A 15,574-nucleotide genomic window follows, 5' to 3' on the forward strand; every position below is an offset into this window, starting at 1 on the left:
TAGATTTAATGCAACTGAATTTCCAGGTCACAAGAAGTAGAATAGAGGCATCTTCCCTTAGGTTCAAACATAAGGAGGTCTTCAGTATTCTCTAAAATCTCCATGAAGTCATTTTAGTCAATAACATCTACAAATATCCAGTAATCATGAGGAGCATATCCTGAGAAGCAAATATTAAACAACAGCCAATGGGCCTGCATCCCTGCAGCCCCCTTGGCCACAACCTCCCCTCAATTGCTCACAGTAGGGTCTCAAACTGTGGATATACAGAGAGGTTCCTCAGTATGGGAGGGAGAATATATCTTTTATTTTACATGTATATAACATAGCATGCCTATTTTTAAAAAACTGCATTTTCTCTGTGTAGCCAGAGGAAAGTTGAAGGCCATCAAGAAATCTTAAGAACGTCAATCTTGATGTTCACAAAGGAGAAAGACTGATTTAAAAGTCAACATCTTATCCACCCACGATCAGCATAACACATTATGCATCTAATCTAACACATTATGCATTTATTAAAAAATACCCATCCATAAACCTGCAGATACCTCTCATCACAAATTTGATATAGGAGTTCATGTGAAATCCATTTTTTCCCCCACTACTAATGACTGTTGCCATCTTTCCATTTGGTGTGTGAATATACCCTTGAGGTGATTAACATAATTTAGAAATAAAAACAGCCTCTAAAAAAATATTAGGCCATCTCTGTGTCTGAGTCCCAGGGCCTGTATAGGAAAACTGGTTAATAAAGCCTTCAATGAAAAGAAACATTGACACAGAACAGTCAGACAAAGGAATCCAAACACTTGAGGAAATGGAGGTCAAATGATCTTTCCCAATGGGAGGAACAGGAGCCTTACCAGACTAAAGCGATTTTTGGCCAGAGCAATGAGCTCCTGGTCCCCAGGGGCACAGATGTTCAACCCAATGGGCAGTAACCGCTTCAGAGCGGCCACAATAAGAGAGGTCTGCATGGAATAGCGGTCCCCTTTGCGCTTCATTTTCTTCCTTTCCTGATCAGAAACAGCTGCCTATGGAACAAAGATAAATATTGGAATCTGAAACAATTTCTTGTCTCAGGATTCATGAGCCTTTTCTAACTGACTGTGGTTTTCATCTTCCTCATTTTCTGCTGGTCCTTGTTTTTGAAAATCCTCCTGAGCATACCCCTTCTCTTTCCTTTTCAGTATCTCTTGCTGATTTTAAGTCCTACTCTCAGATTCCCAAGTCACTATAATTCCCCAGTAGGCATTTCTATATAATTATTTTTTAAGAGAAAAAAAAGGGTTATTATTTTGTTGGTTTGTTTTCGTTTTTAGTCTGGCCACATCATGTGACTTGAAGAATATTAGCTCCCTGGCCAGAGACTGAACCTAAGCCCCTGCCAGTGGAAGCATGGAGTCCTAACCACTGGACCAACAGGGAATTCCTTCTATATAATTTCAGAAGGAAATTGCACATTGTAATTTTAGAGAGGCATATGGATGTATGAAAAATTCATAGTAATTTCAGATACTGTATGTTATATAATTATCAATGCTTAAGAGGAAAAAATGTAAGAATAAATGATTTTTGCTTTGACAAATGCTTGCTTTGTCACATACACACACACGGCATATATAAAACTCTCAAGCATGTATTTGCCTTTTACATAGGCTGAACACTTGTCTCCCCAAGGCCTTAATCCCCATCTAACAGAAAGAGACATATTAATAATATATTAATCAGTGTTACTTAAATATTTAGGATTATCTCTGGATGACTTGCTTACAACTGAGCACAGACATGACCCTTCAGAGTTCCCTTGTAATTCTGTTGAAAACCATGCCTGTGCCAGGGTTATCTCAAATTATAGTCTAATTTTCACTGGGTAGTGAGTATCCTTTTTTCTATTTAGAGGGCACATTCGAAGCCTAAAATTAAAACAACTGTCCCATATACCCTTGTTCGTATATGTTAAATTTCTTTGTAGCAAGAAATCAAACATTAAAGATACTTTTATGATAATGATATGGTATAATAGTTTTGAGCTGAGAAAAAACAGAAGAGAATTTAATATACAAATGATTTGTCTTCCCCAAAAGAAGGCAAAATATATCACAACATGATACTGAAAGAAGTTTTTTGCATAGTGAAAGTTTTGAAACAACTGAAATCATATAGTGACAGTAGCTGATATAACTGATTATATCATTACATATATAGCATATATTGATATATATATATCAAATCTATAAAATCTGAACCATAGTAATAAGAATCACATTTACTTTCCAAAGAGATGTACTTATAGCTTCAGTCGTGTCCAACTCTTTGCGACCCTACAGACTATAACCTGCCAGGCTCCTCTGTCCATGAGGATTCTCCAGGCAAGAATATTAGAGCGGGTTGCCATTTCCTACTCCAAGGATCTTCTGGTCCAGGGATCAAGCCCATGTCTCTTATGTCTTTTGCATTGGCAGGCAGATTCTTTATCACTAACGCCACTTGGGAAGCCCACTTATTGCATAGATCCCACTTTTATCTGTACCGATTTATAAGAGATTATTCTCATTAAGTTTCATTTAAAAAAGTACAATGAATAATTATTTGTACTCTTAAATTCATTAATCTATAAAAATAATGAATCAGTGGTTTTGAATGAGCTCTTTGCTAAAAGGAAACATAGCCACAATGATGAAAATAATCAACCCATATGAGGAACTGCCATCCTAAAAATTAAACAACTTATGCAAACATATTTCTATCCAACACTGGTAATTTGGTCTTAGAAAAACAATATTACTAAATATTAATACATTAAAACCTACATTTTTAAAACTTAGTGGGAAAACTGAAAAAAAAAAAACAACCTACATTTTATTGGTGCTGAAGTTTTCTTTGATTTTAACTTCTAAAGCTCTTTCAGCTTTATGGTTGCATAAGTAAATGGAACTTAAACTTGGTTTGATATTTATAAATATTTAGGTGACCTTATAATAAAAATAATTTAAATCAACACTAAAGGCAACTCTACATTGTTCAATGTTGAGAAATATTAGAAAAATTAATTCCACTTATGCTCAAAATATTATGTAATCTTGTTTTCTATACCACAGGAAATCTGTAAACCGAAAAGAACAGTTAATATGTCTTTGAACATTTGTGGCTGATAATAGTCCACTGTTGGTATGAAGAAATTAAATATACGTGAAACAAATATCCTCATGGACATCTGTATGTGTTGGTTTTGCTTGTTCAGTGCCTGTTTCCTCCCCAGACTTTGGAGCTCCATTAGGGAAGTGGTCGAACTTATTTTGTTCCTTTCTGTATACAGAACTAAGCACTGTGTCTGACTCATAGGAGCTGTTCAATAATTTGAACAGAACTGCTATAGTTACTGAATGTGCATATTTTATTTTCAATCCATTACCTAACATTTGAATCAGACATGAATACACAATAATGTGGCCAATATGTAGGCACTGATGGAAGAAAATTTCAGATATTGAGATCTGAAGAAGTCATTCTTAAGTCATACACAATTTAACTTAAATTTTACGCTAACCAGAACAGCTTGTTTTGTGACCCGTCAAACACTCATTGCACATCTGCTTTAACCATTAAAGAAAACAGTACATTAAAAAAAGTAAAGTAGAGTAACAGTCGTTCAGGCATCCAAAATGGAGCTCAGTGGCCACTGTGAATGTGGTTGGAGACACGATCCTGCGTTACTGAGAACCTGAACTTTCTGAACTGTACCACACTCAGGGACACCACCAGCCACCCTCAAAATAAGATCTGCTAGCAGCTTCCAGCTATAACCTTATAGTCTCAAGACCTCCTCTGGTAACTATGCAACTATTTCAGATCCCAATCAATCCTTACTTAATAAGCACACTTACTTCTTGCCAGCTCCAACCATAATTCTTGACAAACAACTTAAGTAATTTTCTGGTGTTTGCATTTATTAGTTTCCTGCATTTTGCAGTATGGCAGAACACAACTCTGACAAATGCTTCTTGAATCTGTGTCTCCCAGTTTACAGTTCTGTTTGGCTCTGATACAACTCTTGTTTATTCCTATTATTAGACTATTGATTGTTTCTGTTGACAGCATAGTTAAGGAGGAAAGTAGGACAAACAAACTCTATCTTAAATAAATCCCTGTATGTGCATTTCTATCTTTCTCTCACACACACCACAAATATAGCTCCAACAATTTCACCTAAAATGATCTAAAATTTAATAGAGAATCAAGAAAAAGGGAAGAATTTTCTAGTATTACCCCAACGAAATAGCCTACAACTCTCCCAAAGTAGATACAAACAAAATCATAGATGATTTAAACATTTTTAGATATATGAAGTAAAAAAGTGAGACTATACATCAAAAAGACAAAAGACACAAGTTTTGGTGACAAAGTGGAAGAAAGGGAACCCTTGTACACTATTAGTAGGAATGCAGATTGGTTCAACCACTGTGGAACTGCATGGAGGTTCCTCAAAAAATAAACTAGAACTACCCAAGTATTATGGTCAATTATCTATACACTGGCCGCTCTCTAGGCTACAGATATTTTGCTTTAGGTCAAACTGAGCTTCCCTATCCCAGATTACCTTACTCCATATTGGTCTACTGGCCAACTTACAATCTTCTTCTAATTTTAGAAATGGTACTCCATACACATAGTGATTATACCTGCTTGAGGGACTAGCTGAAGACTTGATATGTGACAATTTGTCTATTGGTTGGTGTTTGTATTTAGTCTCAATCTCTGTTCAGATGGAGTTCCTGGGGATCTGTTTCACATATGATAATATACATGTTTCAGTGCTATTCTCTCAAATCATCCCACCCTCGCCTTCTCCCACAGAGTCCAAAAGTCTGTTTTTTACATCTGTGTCTCTTTTGCTGTCTCGATCTTTCTAAATTCCATATATATGTGTTAGTATACTGTATTGGTGTTTTTCTTTTTGACTTACTTCACTCTGTATAATAGACTCCAGTTTCATCCACTTCATTAGAACTGATTCAAATGTATTCTTTTTAATGGCTGAGTAATATTCCATTGTGTATACGTACCACAGCTTTCTTATCCATTCGTCTGCTGATGGACATCTAGGTTGCTTCCATGTCCTGGCTATTATAAACAGTGCTGTGATGAACATTGGGGTGCATGTGTCTCTTTCAATTCTGGTTTCCTTGGTGTGTATGCCCAGCAGTGGGATTGCTGGGTTGTATGGCAGTTCTATTTCCAGTTTTTTAAGGAATCTCCACTCTGTTTTCCATAATGGCTGTACTAGTTTTGCATTCCTACCAACAGTGTTAGAGGGTTCCTTTTTTTCCACACCCTCTCCAGAATTTATTGTTTGTAGACTTTTTGATAGCAGCCATTCTGACCAGCATGAGATGGTACCTCCTTGTGGTTTTGATTTGCATTTCTCTGATAATGAGTGATGTTGAGCATCTTTTCATGTGTTTGTTAGCCATCTGTATGTCTTCTTTGGAGAAACGTCTGTTTAGTTCTTTGCCCCATTTTTTGATTGGGTCTCTTATTTTTCTGGAATTGAGCTGCAGGAGTTGCTTGTATATTTTTGAGATTAATTCTTTGTCAGTTGCTTCATTTGCTATTATTTTCTCCAATTCTGAAGGCTGTCTTTTCACCTTGCTTATAGTTTCCTTCATTGTGCAAAAGCTTTTAAGTTTGATTAGGTCTCATTGTTTATTTTTGTTTTTATTTCCATTACTCTGGGAGGTGGGTCATACAGGATCCTGCTATGATTTACGTCAGAGAGAGTTTTGCCTATGTTTTCCTCTAGGAGCTTTATAGTTTAAAAAGCTGGTCTTACATTTAGATCTTTAATCCATTTTGAGTTTATTTTTGTGCAAGATGTTAGAAAGTGTTCTAGTTTCATTCTTTCACAAGTGGTTGCCCAGTTTTCCCAGCACCACTTGTTAAAGAGATTGTCTTTTCTCCATTGTATATTCTTGCCTCCTTTGTCAAAGATAAGGTGTCCAAAGGTGAGTGGATTTATCTCTGGGCTTTCTATTTTGTTCCATTGATCTATATTTCTGTCCTTGTGCCAGTACCATACTGTCTTGATGACTGTGGCTTTGTTGTAGAGACTGAAATCAGGCAGGTAGATTCCTCCAGTGCCATTCTTCTTTCTCAAGACTGCTTTGGCTATTCGAGGTTTTTTATATTTCCATACAAATTGTGAAATTATTTGTTCTAGTTCTGTGAAAAATACAGTTGGTAGCTTGATAGGGATTGCACTGAATCTATAGATTGCTTTGGGTAGTATACTCATTTTCACTACATTGATTCTTCTGATCCATGAACATGGTATATTTATCCATCTATTTGTGTCATCTTTGATTTCTTTCATCAGTGTTTTATAGTTTTCTATATACAGGTCTTTTGTTTCTTTAGGAAGATTTATTCCTAAGTATTTTATTCTTTTCATTGCAATGGTGAACGGAATTGTTTCCTTAATTTCTCTTTCCGTTTTCTCATTGTTAGTGTATAAGAATGCAAGGGATTTCTGTGTGTTAATCTTATATCCTGCAACTTTACTATATTCATTGATTAGCTCTAGTAATTTCCTGGTGGAGTCTTTAGGGTTTTCTATGTAGAGGATTATGTCATCTGCAAACAGGGAGAGTTTTACGTCTTCTTTTCCAATCTGGATTCCTTTTATTTCTTTTTCTTCTCTAATTGCTGTGGCTAAAACTTCCAAGACTATGTTGAATAGTAGTGGTGAGAGTGGGCATCATTGTCTTGTTCCTGACTTTAGGGGAAATGCTTTCAATTTTTCACCATTGAGGATAATATTTGCTGTGGGTGTATCATATATGGCTTTTATTATGTTGAGGTATGCCTGCTTTCTGGAGGGTTTTTATCATAAATGGATGCTGAATTTTGTCAAAGGCTTTCTCTCCATCTATTGAGATAATCATATGGTTTTTATGTTTCAATTTGTTAATGTGGTGTATCACATTGTTTGATTTGTGAATATTGAAGAATCCCTGACCTCTTATGGCCTCTCTCTATGCCTCTGTTAACACTGGTCTAAACTGACAACATAATGACAAAGCAAAGTGATTCACTAACAGTTTTCAGTTCAAAATACCCCTGTGAAATGTATACTCTTAGTATACCATCTTCCAAAGGAGCAACTCCTTACTCTTCAGGCTTATTGTCTTCCAAGAGAAAAGAAAATTTATCATCTTTTTGTGAGAGTTTCAATAACATAGACACACAAAATAATAACCCATAACAGTCAGACAACTAGGGATGCAAAGCTTCAGCTAGCATTAGTTTCAAGTTCATGTCTAGTAGTGTCAAATACATGGCATTTACAACTCTAAATAAGACTAGAGTATTGGGTGATGCTGTTTTATTTCCCCAGTGGTCATCAATGAAACAAATCAGATGGACTCTTGGGATTCAGTGGGGTACCATCTCTCTTCTCCCAAGGCATCTCTCTTCAGTAATTTGTTGAGTTGGTAGAGACTGATTTCCTTGGCTAGAGTGCTATACTATTTTGCATCTTTGACCATTCGCTAGCATACCTTGTGTGCTATCCCATGTAATATATTCATCTTCTTATTTAGTGGTAATGCAAACAATAAAAGCACATATTTTTCAGTGTTTTGAAAGGTCCTCTGCAGAGTTGGACATGACTGAGCAACTATGCGCACATGCCAATCCCCAACTTGAGTGATAGAGAAAACAAAAATTCCCATTTCTTGTGTGAGAATTTGGAATTTATTCATTTGGTTCTTTCTTAAACAATGCAGCTAATTATTTTGAGGTGTATATGCATAAATTTTGGAGAAGGAAATGGCAACCCACTCCAGTACTCTTGCCTGGAAAATCCCATGGACGGAGGAGCCTGGTAGGCTACAGTCCATGGGGTCGCGAAGAGTTGGACAAGACTGAGCGACTTCACTTTCACTTTTCACTTTCACGCATTGGAGAAGGAAATGGCAACCCACTCCAGTGTTCTTGCCTGGAGAATCCAGGGGACGGAGGAGCATGGTGGGCTGCCGTCTATGTGGTCGCACAGAGTCGGACACAACTGAAGTGACTTAGCAGCATATACGTAAATATATTTACTCTTGATGAATACACATCATTGGCTAATTATATGTGTATCATACTGATTGGAAATTTTGTGAATGTGTATGTCTATTAAGCATGTCTTATTATTCTGATGCTTTGACATCTTGGGCCTTGCTGGTCTTTGATTGCTCCTCCCAGAGCAAGTCAGTTCCTAGAGATATAAAATTACTTGCCTGTAAACACATCTTTCACAGACAAACCAGTCAATCCAGAGCCCCTGTCCTCCAATCACCTCCTTTACCTGAACCTCAGTCCACCTGCCCTCATCACCAAGGACCAGGCACCAGACAACTAGAATCAGTCCCTACACCCCAGAGCCCACTGGAATTATTCAAACCATCCAATTCCAAACCTTCTTACCCTACCTTGCCTGCTCCTTCCCACAGAAACCATAATAAAGGTTCTTGTTCACACTCTCCCCTTCCTCCCTCTGCCTCATGACTGACCCTTCTGCTTCCAGGGAACTGTGAATAAAATCTTCTTCCTCTGTGATAGTCATTTCCATGTCTATATATCTTACCACACCTGATTACAAGTCCTAGGTATCCTTAAACCTGTGTGGGTGTGTGTTTAGTCAGTAAACAATATTATCAAATCTATCAAATTCCAGGTATAAACCTTCAAAAGATCTAAAAAATATCAACCTATCCAATGAATGAACATTATATTCAAACATTTTCTAGAACATAAAACAGATTATAGGTCATACCTTGGACATTTTTGACTTGGTGTCCATAATAAGGAAAGACATATTGTTGATTTCATTCTGCACCACGAAGTTCTGCTCCTCTCTTTTGAAATTCTGAGAAGTTCCAAAGGAAGTTGAAATTAAAACCACAGATATAAAAAGTTCAAATAATTAGAGATTACACAGGACCTCAAAGTGTCTACCAAGATAAGTAGTAATTTAATATATAAGACATAAAGAAAAGAAACAAATAGTTGTTGAATATCCAGTGAAGGTGCTCAGCTAGGAACAACAATTCTGAGAACTAAGAAATATGAATGCTTTAAAGATGGGAAAACTAAGATTTAGGAAATTTAAATAACCAAGTCACACAGCTACCAGGGGATAAAATGAATACTCAAACTCCAACTACTTGATAAAAAGCATATGTACTGCTTTTGGAATAAACACAGATTTACTAAGGGCATGCACAACTATAACACAACTTTCTGTCAGATATTTTAACTACTTTTTCATGTACCCTAACATTATTTTATTCACTTTAAATTTAGGAACATAAAAACACCAGCAAAGTCAAGTGTTTAAGCAGTGGTAGCAGTTAAAGCAAATATAGAATAAAAGCAGAAACCACAGAGTTTTAAGAGAGGCTAACAATGTAACTGTATGTCCTTCTTTTTTAAAGAAGCATAACCTGAACAAAACAGCTTCATAGTAAGCATCTACATATATTAATAATTGATAAGTAATAAAAATTTCTATTGAGGACAGAGAATAGACTAAGCCTCAATTTTCATCCAGCTCATATTAACATTCTAATTTTACAATTAATATCACAGATACTTATATAGTTTCACCTTTAAAAATTTGGGTTAGAATATATATGGGGAAACAAACAATGAGACTTTATTTTGGGGGGGCTCCAAAATCACTGCAGGTGGTGACTGCAGCCATGAAATTAAAAGACGCTGTTCCTTGGGAAAAAAAACTATGACGAACCTAGACAGCATATAAAAAAGCAGAGACATTACTTTGCTAACAAAGGTCTATCTAGTCCAAGCTATGGTTTTTGCAATAGTCATGTATGGATGTGAGTTGGACTATAAAAAAACGCTGAGCGCCGAAGAATTAATGCTTTTGAATTGTGGAGTTGGAGAAGACTCTTGAGAGTCCCTTGGACTACAAGGAGATCCAACCAGTCCATCCCAAAGGAAATCAGTCCTTAATATTCACTGAAAGGACTGATGCTGAAACTGAAACTCCAATACTTTGGCCACCTGATGCAAAGAACTGACTCATTGGAAAAGACCCTGATGCTGGGAAAGACTGAAGGCAGGAGGAGAAGAGGATGACAGAGGATGAGATGGTTGGATGGCATCACTGACTCTATGGACATGAGTTTGAGTAAGCTCTGGGAGTTGGTGATGGACAGGGAAGCCTGGTGTGCTGCAGTCAATGGGGTCACAGAGTCGGACACGACTAAGCGACTGAACTGAACTGAACTGAAAATATTTGTGTTTTAAATATATTCATGAAATTCAAAAGCACATATTCAGATTTTTTATTATTCTTAAAAGTATCATTGGGCATTCATCTAAAAACCTACTGCTTATGATAAATACTCAGGGCAATTAAAAATCTCTGTGACTGAAGATAAATTACAAAATTTAACAGAAGGCTTATACAGCCTCAAACTCCCCAGGGAAACCTTGTCTCTCTCCTCAACTGTTTAATGACACTTATGAGATAAGCTTGAGAAACTGTGATAGGTATTAACTAAGGGGATTGTAAAACTGATTAAATTTTGAAAGTCCTTAACATATATGAAACCGTAAGCATTGTCAATATTTTCCTACTTACATGGGATTTTGACCAGTAGATAAACACCTCAGCAACCATGCGGAAAAGATCTTCTGCTTCTTGGTTAGGCTCTTTCAGCCACTTTGCCCTGGATTATACAATATAGTGGTGCCTCAGTTACTTCTTAAAGTTAATAAAAAAAAAAAAAAATCACCTCCCAAAGTTAAGTCCGAAACCAAGTAAACTGAGGGCAATCGTGCTTGCCCACAGAGATCATAAATGGTTCAGTGTACAGTTGTAACATTTAAAATAATTTAAGCATTGTAACAGGCAAACTGCTAGCTTTCACATGTAAGAGTTGGACTGCTCCAGAACGGGATCTCCAACTGTAATTTTTGCTTGGTGAAATTCACTTATCTACAAACATCTGGTAATGTCATCCTCATGCAAAATCTCATTGCTAAGTAGTGAATGAAGCAATTCCACTGGGACATATGAACCCAGTAAAGTTATGACTGAATTAGAGACATAAAATCACTTTTGAACGTTCTACTTTAGGGATCCCCAATCCATGGACTGTTACCAGTCCATGGCCTGTTAGGAAACAGGCTGCAAAGGAGGTGGTGGGCTGCAAAGGAGGTGGTGAGCTGCAGGCAAGAGAGCAAAGATTCATCTGTATTTACAGCTGCTCCCCATCACTCTCATTATTGCCTGAGCTCTGCTTCCTGTCACAGTATCAGTGGTGTTAGAACTCTACTGTAAACTGCACATGCGAGAGATCTATGTTGTGTACTCCTTTTATGTTGCTGTTGTTTAGTCACTAAGTTGTGTCTGACTCTTTTGAGACCCCATGGACTGCAGCCCACCAGGCTCCTCTGTCCATGGGATTTCCTAGGCAAGAATACTAGAGTGAATTGCAATTTCCTTCTCTAGGGGATCTTCCCGACTCATGGATCAAATCCATGTCTCCTGCATTAGCAGGCAGATTCTTCACCATGGAGCCACCAGGGAAGTACCCCTTATTTGCATGAAAAACAAACTCAAAGCTCCCAGTGATTCTGCATCATGGTGAGTTGCATAATTATTTCATTATATATCACAATGCAATAACAATAGAAATAAAGTGCACAATAAAAGTAATATGCTTGAATAATCCCAAAACTATCACCCTCAACCCGCCTCCAGGTCCATGGAAAAATTATTTCCTATGAAACCAGTCCTCGGTGCCAAAAAGGTTGGGGAAAGCTGGTCTACCTGTTATAGTCCACAAATCTAATCAGGAGTGGATAGAAGGCATAGAGATCTCTGGCCAGTGTGGTGAATTCATCTAGGATGAGAAGTTCGGCTTCAGACATATCTCCCCTGGCCTCAGATTTCAGATGGTCCTCTTCTGATACCACCATCGCTGCCTTTTTCTTGAGCTTCTCCATTAATGGCAAGAAATGAGTTTTCAAGAGCTGAGGTTTCACTTTATTTATAATAGGCTGGGAAAACACTGTTTGAAGACAGACATTAATATTCCATTCTGCATAAACATTCATTAAATGAGGATTAGATGGTCATTACAATTGTAGCATGATTAAGCCTCCCTCTCCTCCAGCACATGGCTTCCTTCAGAATTCAGTCCATGCCTCAGCCCCTTTTCTAGTCCCAAACCTAATTACATAGCTGCCGCTCAAAAATGATTACTGAATTGAATTTGATGTGCTTCCTTGTTTTCAAAAAAGAAATTGGTAGCTAATTGAGAATTTAAAAAAAAAAGACATTCATTCACTTTGGAAATCAATTACTTTCCCACAAAGAAGAAAAGTCCCCAAATGGAAAAAGTCCCCCGGCCCCCTCTTTTTTTTAAAGAAGAGATACACACTGAATAATTCTGTGTGTACCTACCACATACCTACTACTACATAACCTCTATGCCATTACACTTTAACTGTCTTCATCTCTGTTCCAAAGGAAGAGTTAGATTACATATAATACTACCTTTTTATTTAATAATAGTTACAGCTGTTAACAACAGTTGTAAGCTTGATTAGGCTATTTTTTAAATTTAATTTTTATCTTATATTGGAGTGTAGTTGATATACAATGTTGTATTAGTTTCAGGTGTACAGCAAAGTGATTCAGCTATATGTATACATATATTCATTCTTTATCAGACTCCTTTCCCACACAGGTTATTACAGAATACTGTAGAGTTCCCTGTACTATATAGTAGGTTCTTACTGACTGTCTATTTTATATATAGTAGTGTGTACACGTTAATCCCAAACTCCTAATTTATTCCTCCCCCCCAACCCTGGCAACCTTTCCCATTTGGTAACTATAAGTTTTTTTTTAGGCCTTTTTAAAAAATGACTATTTTTCCTGTAAGTGTAACATAGATGCATTGGGGAAATGTATAAAAGAGAAATGTTAAAAATGAACCAAAATCACCCTATCCAAATTAATAAGACATTGGTGTATCTGGGGGGAATTCTGTCAATAAACAACTTCATATGTATACTTCTGAATTCAAGTTTTTAAAACTCTTGTTTTAATCCTCCATGATATTCCAAATATTCTCTAAGTCATAAAATGTTGAAATCTTAACATTTAAAAAAGCATAATATTCTGGAATATGGATATACACAACCTATTTAACCATTCTCTAGTGCCTGGTCACTCAAATTGCTTCCAATTACTCAATATAAATAGTGCAATCCTCCCTGACTCCTGCAAAGACAGATTACTAAAAGTGGGTAAGTTCAAAATCCAGTTTTATTTTTGTCTCTGTCTACAGAATCATTAATTTTGATTGCTGTGTTATAATTAATCTTAGCAAGATTAATTTTTGTGAGATTGGTCAAATTAAGAAAATGTTTACTCGCTTAAATGTACTAACTATATGGAAAGTTACATAATGTCTGATTAAATCTAGTTTTTTATTTTTTAAAGAACAACATGAAGGAACTAATCAAGAATATTTTTTGAGTACAGAAGCAAATATTAACCAAGACTGAGACAGGAAGATTCTAGTCTTCTGTACTTTGAACCTTTCTGAAAACAAACATAAATGGCACATTCCTTCTCAGTCTTACCTGCTAACCTCTTCATCCAGGCTCCCTCATCAATACCCAAGTTATTATATATGATTTTCAGGATATTGCCCAGCAGTGTGTTCATGTGCTCTGAGTTCAGAGCCGTACAGCACATCTCAGCCCTTCCCGGATTATTCTCAGGTCCATGCTCCCACCAACGAGACATGTAGCTACAAAGCATGGGCAAGATAACTTCCATTACGTGTGGCATCTGTGTGTAGCGAATACCAGACTCAGCCAAGTCCACAATTTCTTCCATGAGCTTCTCCAAAGACGGTATATTTGGACAAACATCTTCCACGTTAGTAGGCAAATTAAGAGCTAGAGAAACACACATACAAATGACACATGTTCAGTCAAAGAAGTGACCTGCCACCCACATGGCCACTGTTAATAAAAGACATGAGCAACCATTTCATGCTGAGCTTCAAAACTCAGCCAGACCTGGCATGTCTTCAGCTGGATCCCACTCCCTCTTCTCATGGTAGCTATTTCAAACTTTCTTTTCCCCCAAGTCCCGACTCCACCACCTGAAGATCAGCAAATGACCATCCCTTGTACTTCAGAGCAAACAGAAGTATCAGATGTCTATCCCTCCAACTGCCTGCTCTCATGTGGCCAGGATTTGTGCGTCTGGTTTCACATCCACCTCTATTTCCCTTTTCAGAGGAAGGAGTTCTGCGGTCCCTATTCACTGTTCCTCCTGTGACCTGATGTCAAGCCTACGATCCAGCAGATGCCTTGCTCACGACTGCATTTTCAGCTCCTTCTCCACTGTCTCCTCCTCAGCAGCCTATACATACGCTTAAGTCTCTCCCAGACTGTTCACATTCCAGATGCTCTCCTAGCCACAGATGTGAGTGCTCTGTTTTCTACCACTAAACAAATTTTTTTTTAAAAAAAAATCCTTATCTAAGTGTTAAAGTAAAATTTCATATCACTGACCAAAACTCCCTTTTCCTAAAATCCCCCTTTCCTTAACTTCAACACATTCAGTCTTTCTTGACTCTTTTCTAAATTTTGTCAGCCTCTTTTTACTAAATCTTTTCACCTTGCTGTACTTTTATATGTGGGTTTTCTTTAGGGATTTGTGTTGAACTCCCTTCTCTTAGCTTGTATGTTTGCCTAGGCAATTCTGGCCATTCCTATGAGAATCTGTTCAGGCAAATTAACTCTCAATGCCACATTTCCTAAAGCTTTGTGTATGTGTGTGTGTGGTTCATAAGGAATGTGTAAAAAAGCAAATAAACTGTAAATGGGTCTAAATTTAAACTTGACCTTTCCTCTCCAATCTACCTCTTGAGACTGTACTAGTAGTATCTCGGTGAGGACAACATTGTCTGGTGAGTCACCCAGGCTAGAAACCTGGGAGAAATCTAGGCTGTGAGGCTCCTTCATCTCCTCTAGGAGATGCTTCTATCTCAAGGCTTTATCATAACCTCTGCACTACAAACTTCATCCAAGGGGCCTTATCCAATCAGATCTCTTCTGAATTACCACAATCATTTTCTAATTGGTGACACACACTATGTCACCTCTCTTATTTCTATCATGATGGATTTCTAAAATGCAAATCTACTCATGTTACTCTGCTTTTCAAAGCCAGTGAAAGGGTCCTATTGCACTGTCCCCACTTCTTACCTGACCTGGAAAGCCTACCTCACGTCTTCTTGGTTTTCCAATACTTGCCTCATCTTTTCTCTTTCTTCCCTGAAAGCTATTGCCACCTCAAAGTACTTGAAGTTTCCCCTAAGCACTAGCGTTTCAGTGTCCCTAATTTCAAGGCTCATATTGTACCAACTTTGCTAAGTCTTCCCAGGTGCCCTTAGCTCAAACTGCTTTTTTGCATCCCCAGTGTTCTTTATCGTGAATTCTATCACATATATTCGTCAGTTTC

The 15,574-nt window shown here is 37.3% G+C and overlaps 1 protein-coding gene across 1 annotated transcript in view; it reads right to left on the reverse strand.

Moving 5' to 3' along the window:
• RYR2 (ryanodine receptor 2) overlaps positions 1 to 15,574 on the reverse strand; it is an 849,571-nt gene that overhangs the window by 132,588 nt on the left and 701,409 nt on the right. Inside the window, exons 68-72 of the mRNA XM_081569302.1 lie at positions 13,678 to 13,998; positions 11,852 to 12,092; positions 10,658 to 10,745; positions 8,822 to 8,914; positions 864 to 1,034 (exon numbers count right to left, since the gene is read on the reverse strand). Of these exons, the coding sequence (XP_081425428.1) occupies positions 864 to 1,034; positions 8,822 to 8,914; positions 10,658 to 10,745; positions 11,852 to 12,092; positions 13,678 to 13,998 (914 nt within the window). The remainder of the gene's footprint in view (positions 1 to 863; positions 1,035 to 8,821; positions 8,915 to 10,657; positions 10,746 to 11,851; positions 12,093 to 13,677; positions 13,999 to 15,574) is intronic.

The sequence above is a fragment of the Giraffa tippelskirchi genome, chromosome 2 (assembly GCF_054371585.1).
Source record: "Giraffa tippelskirchi isolate mGirTip1 chromosome 2, T2T-mGirTip1v1.2.pri, whole genome shotgun sequence".
NCBI lineage: Eukaryota > Metazoa > Chordata > Mammalia > Artiodactyla > Giraffidae > Giraffa > Giraffa tippelskirchi.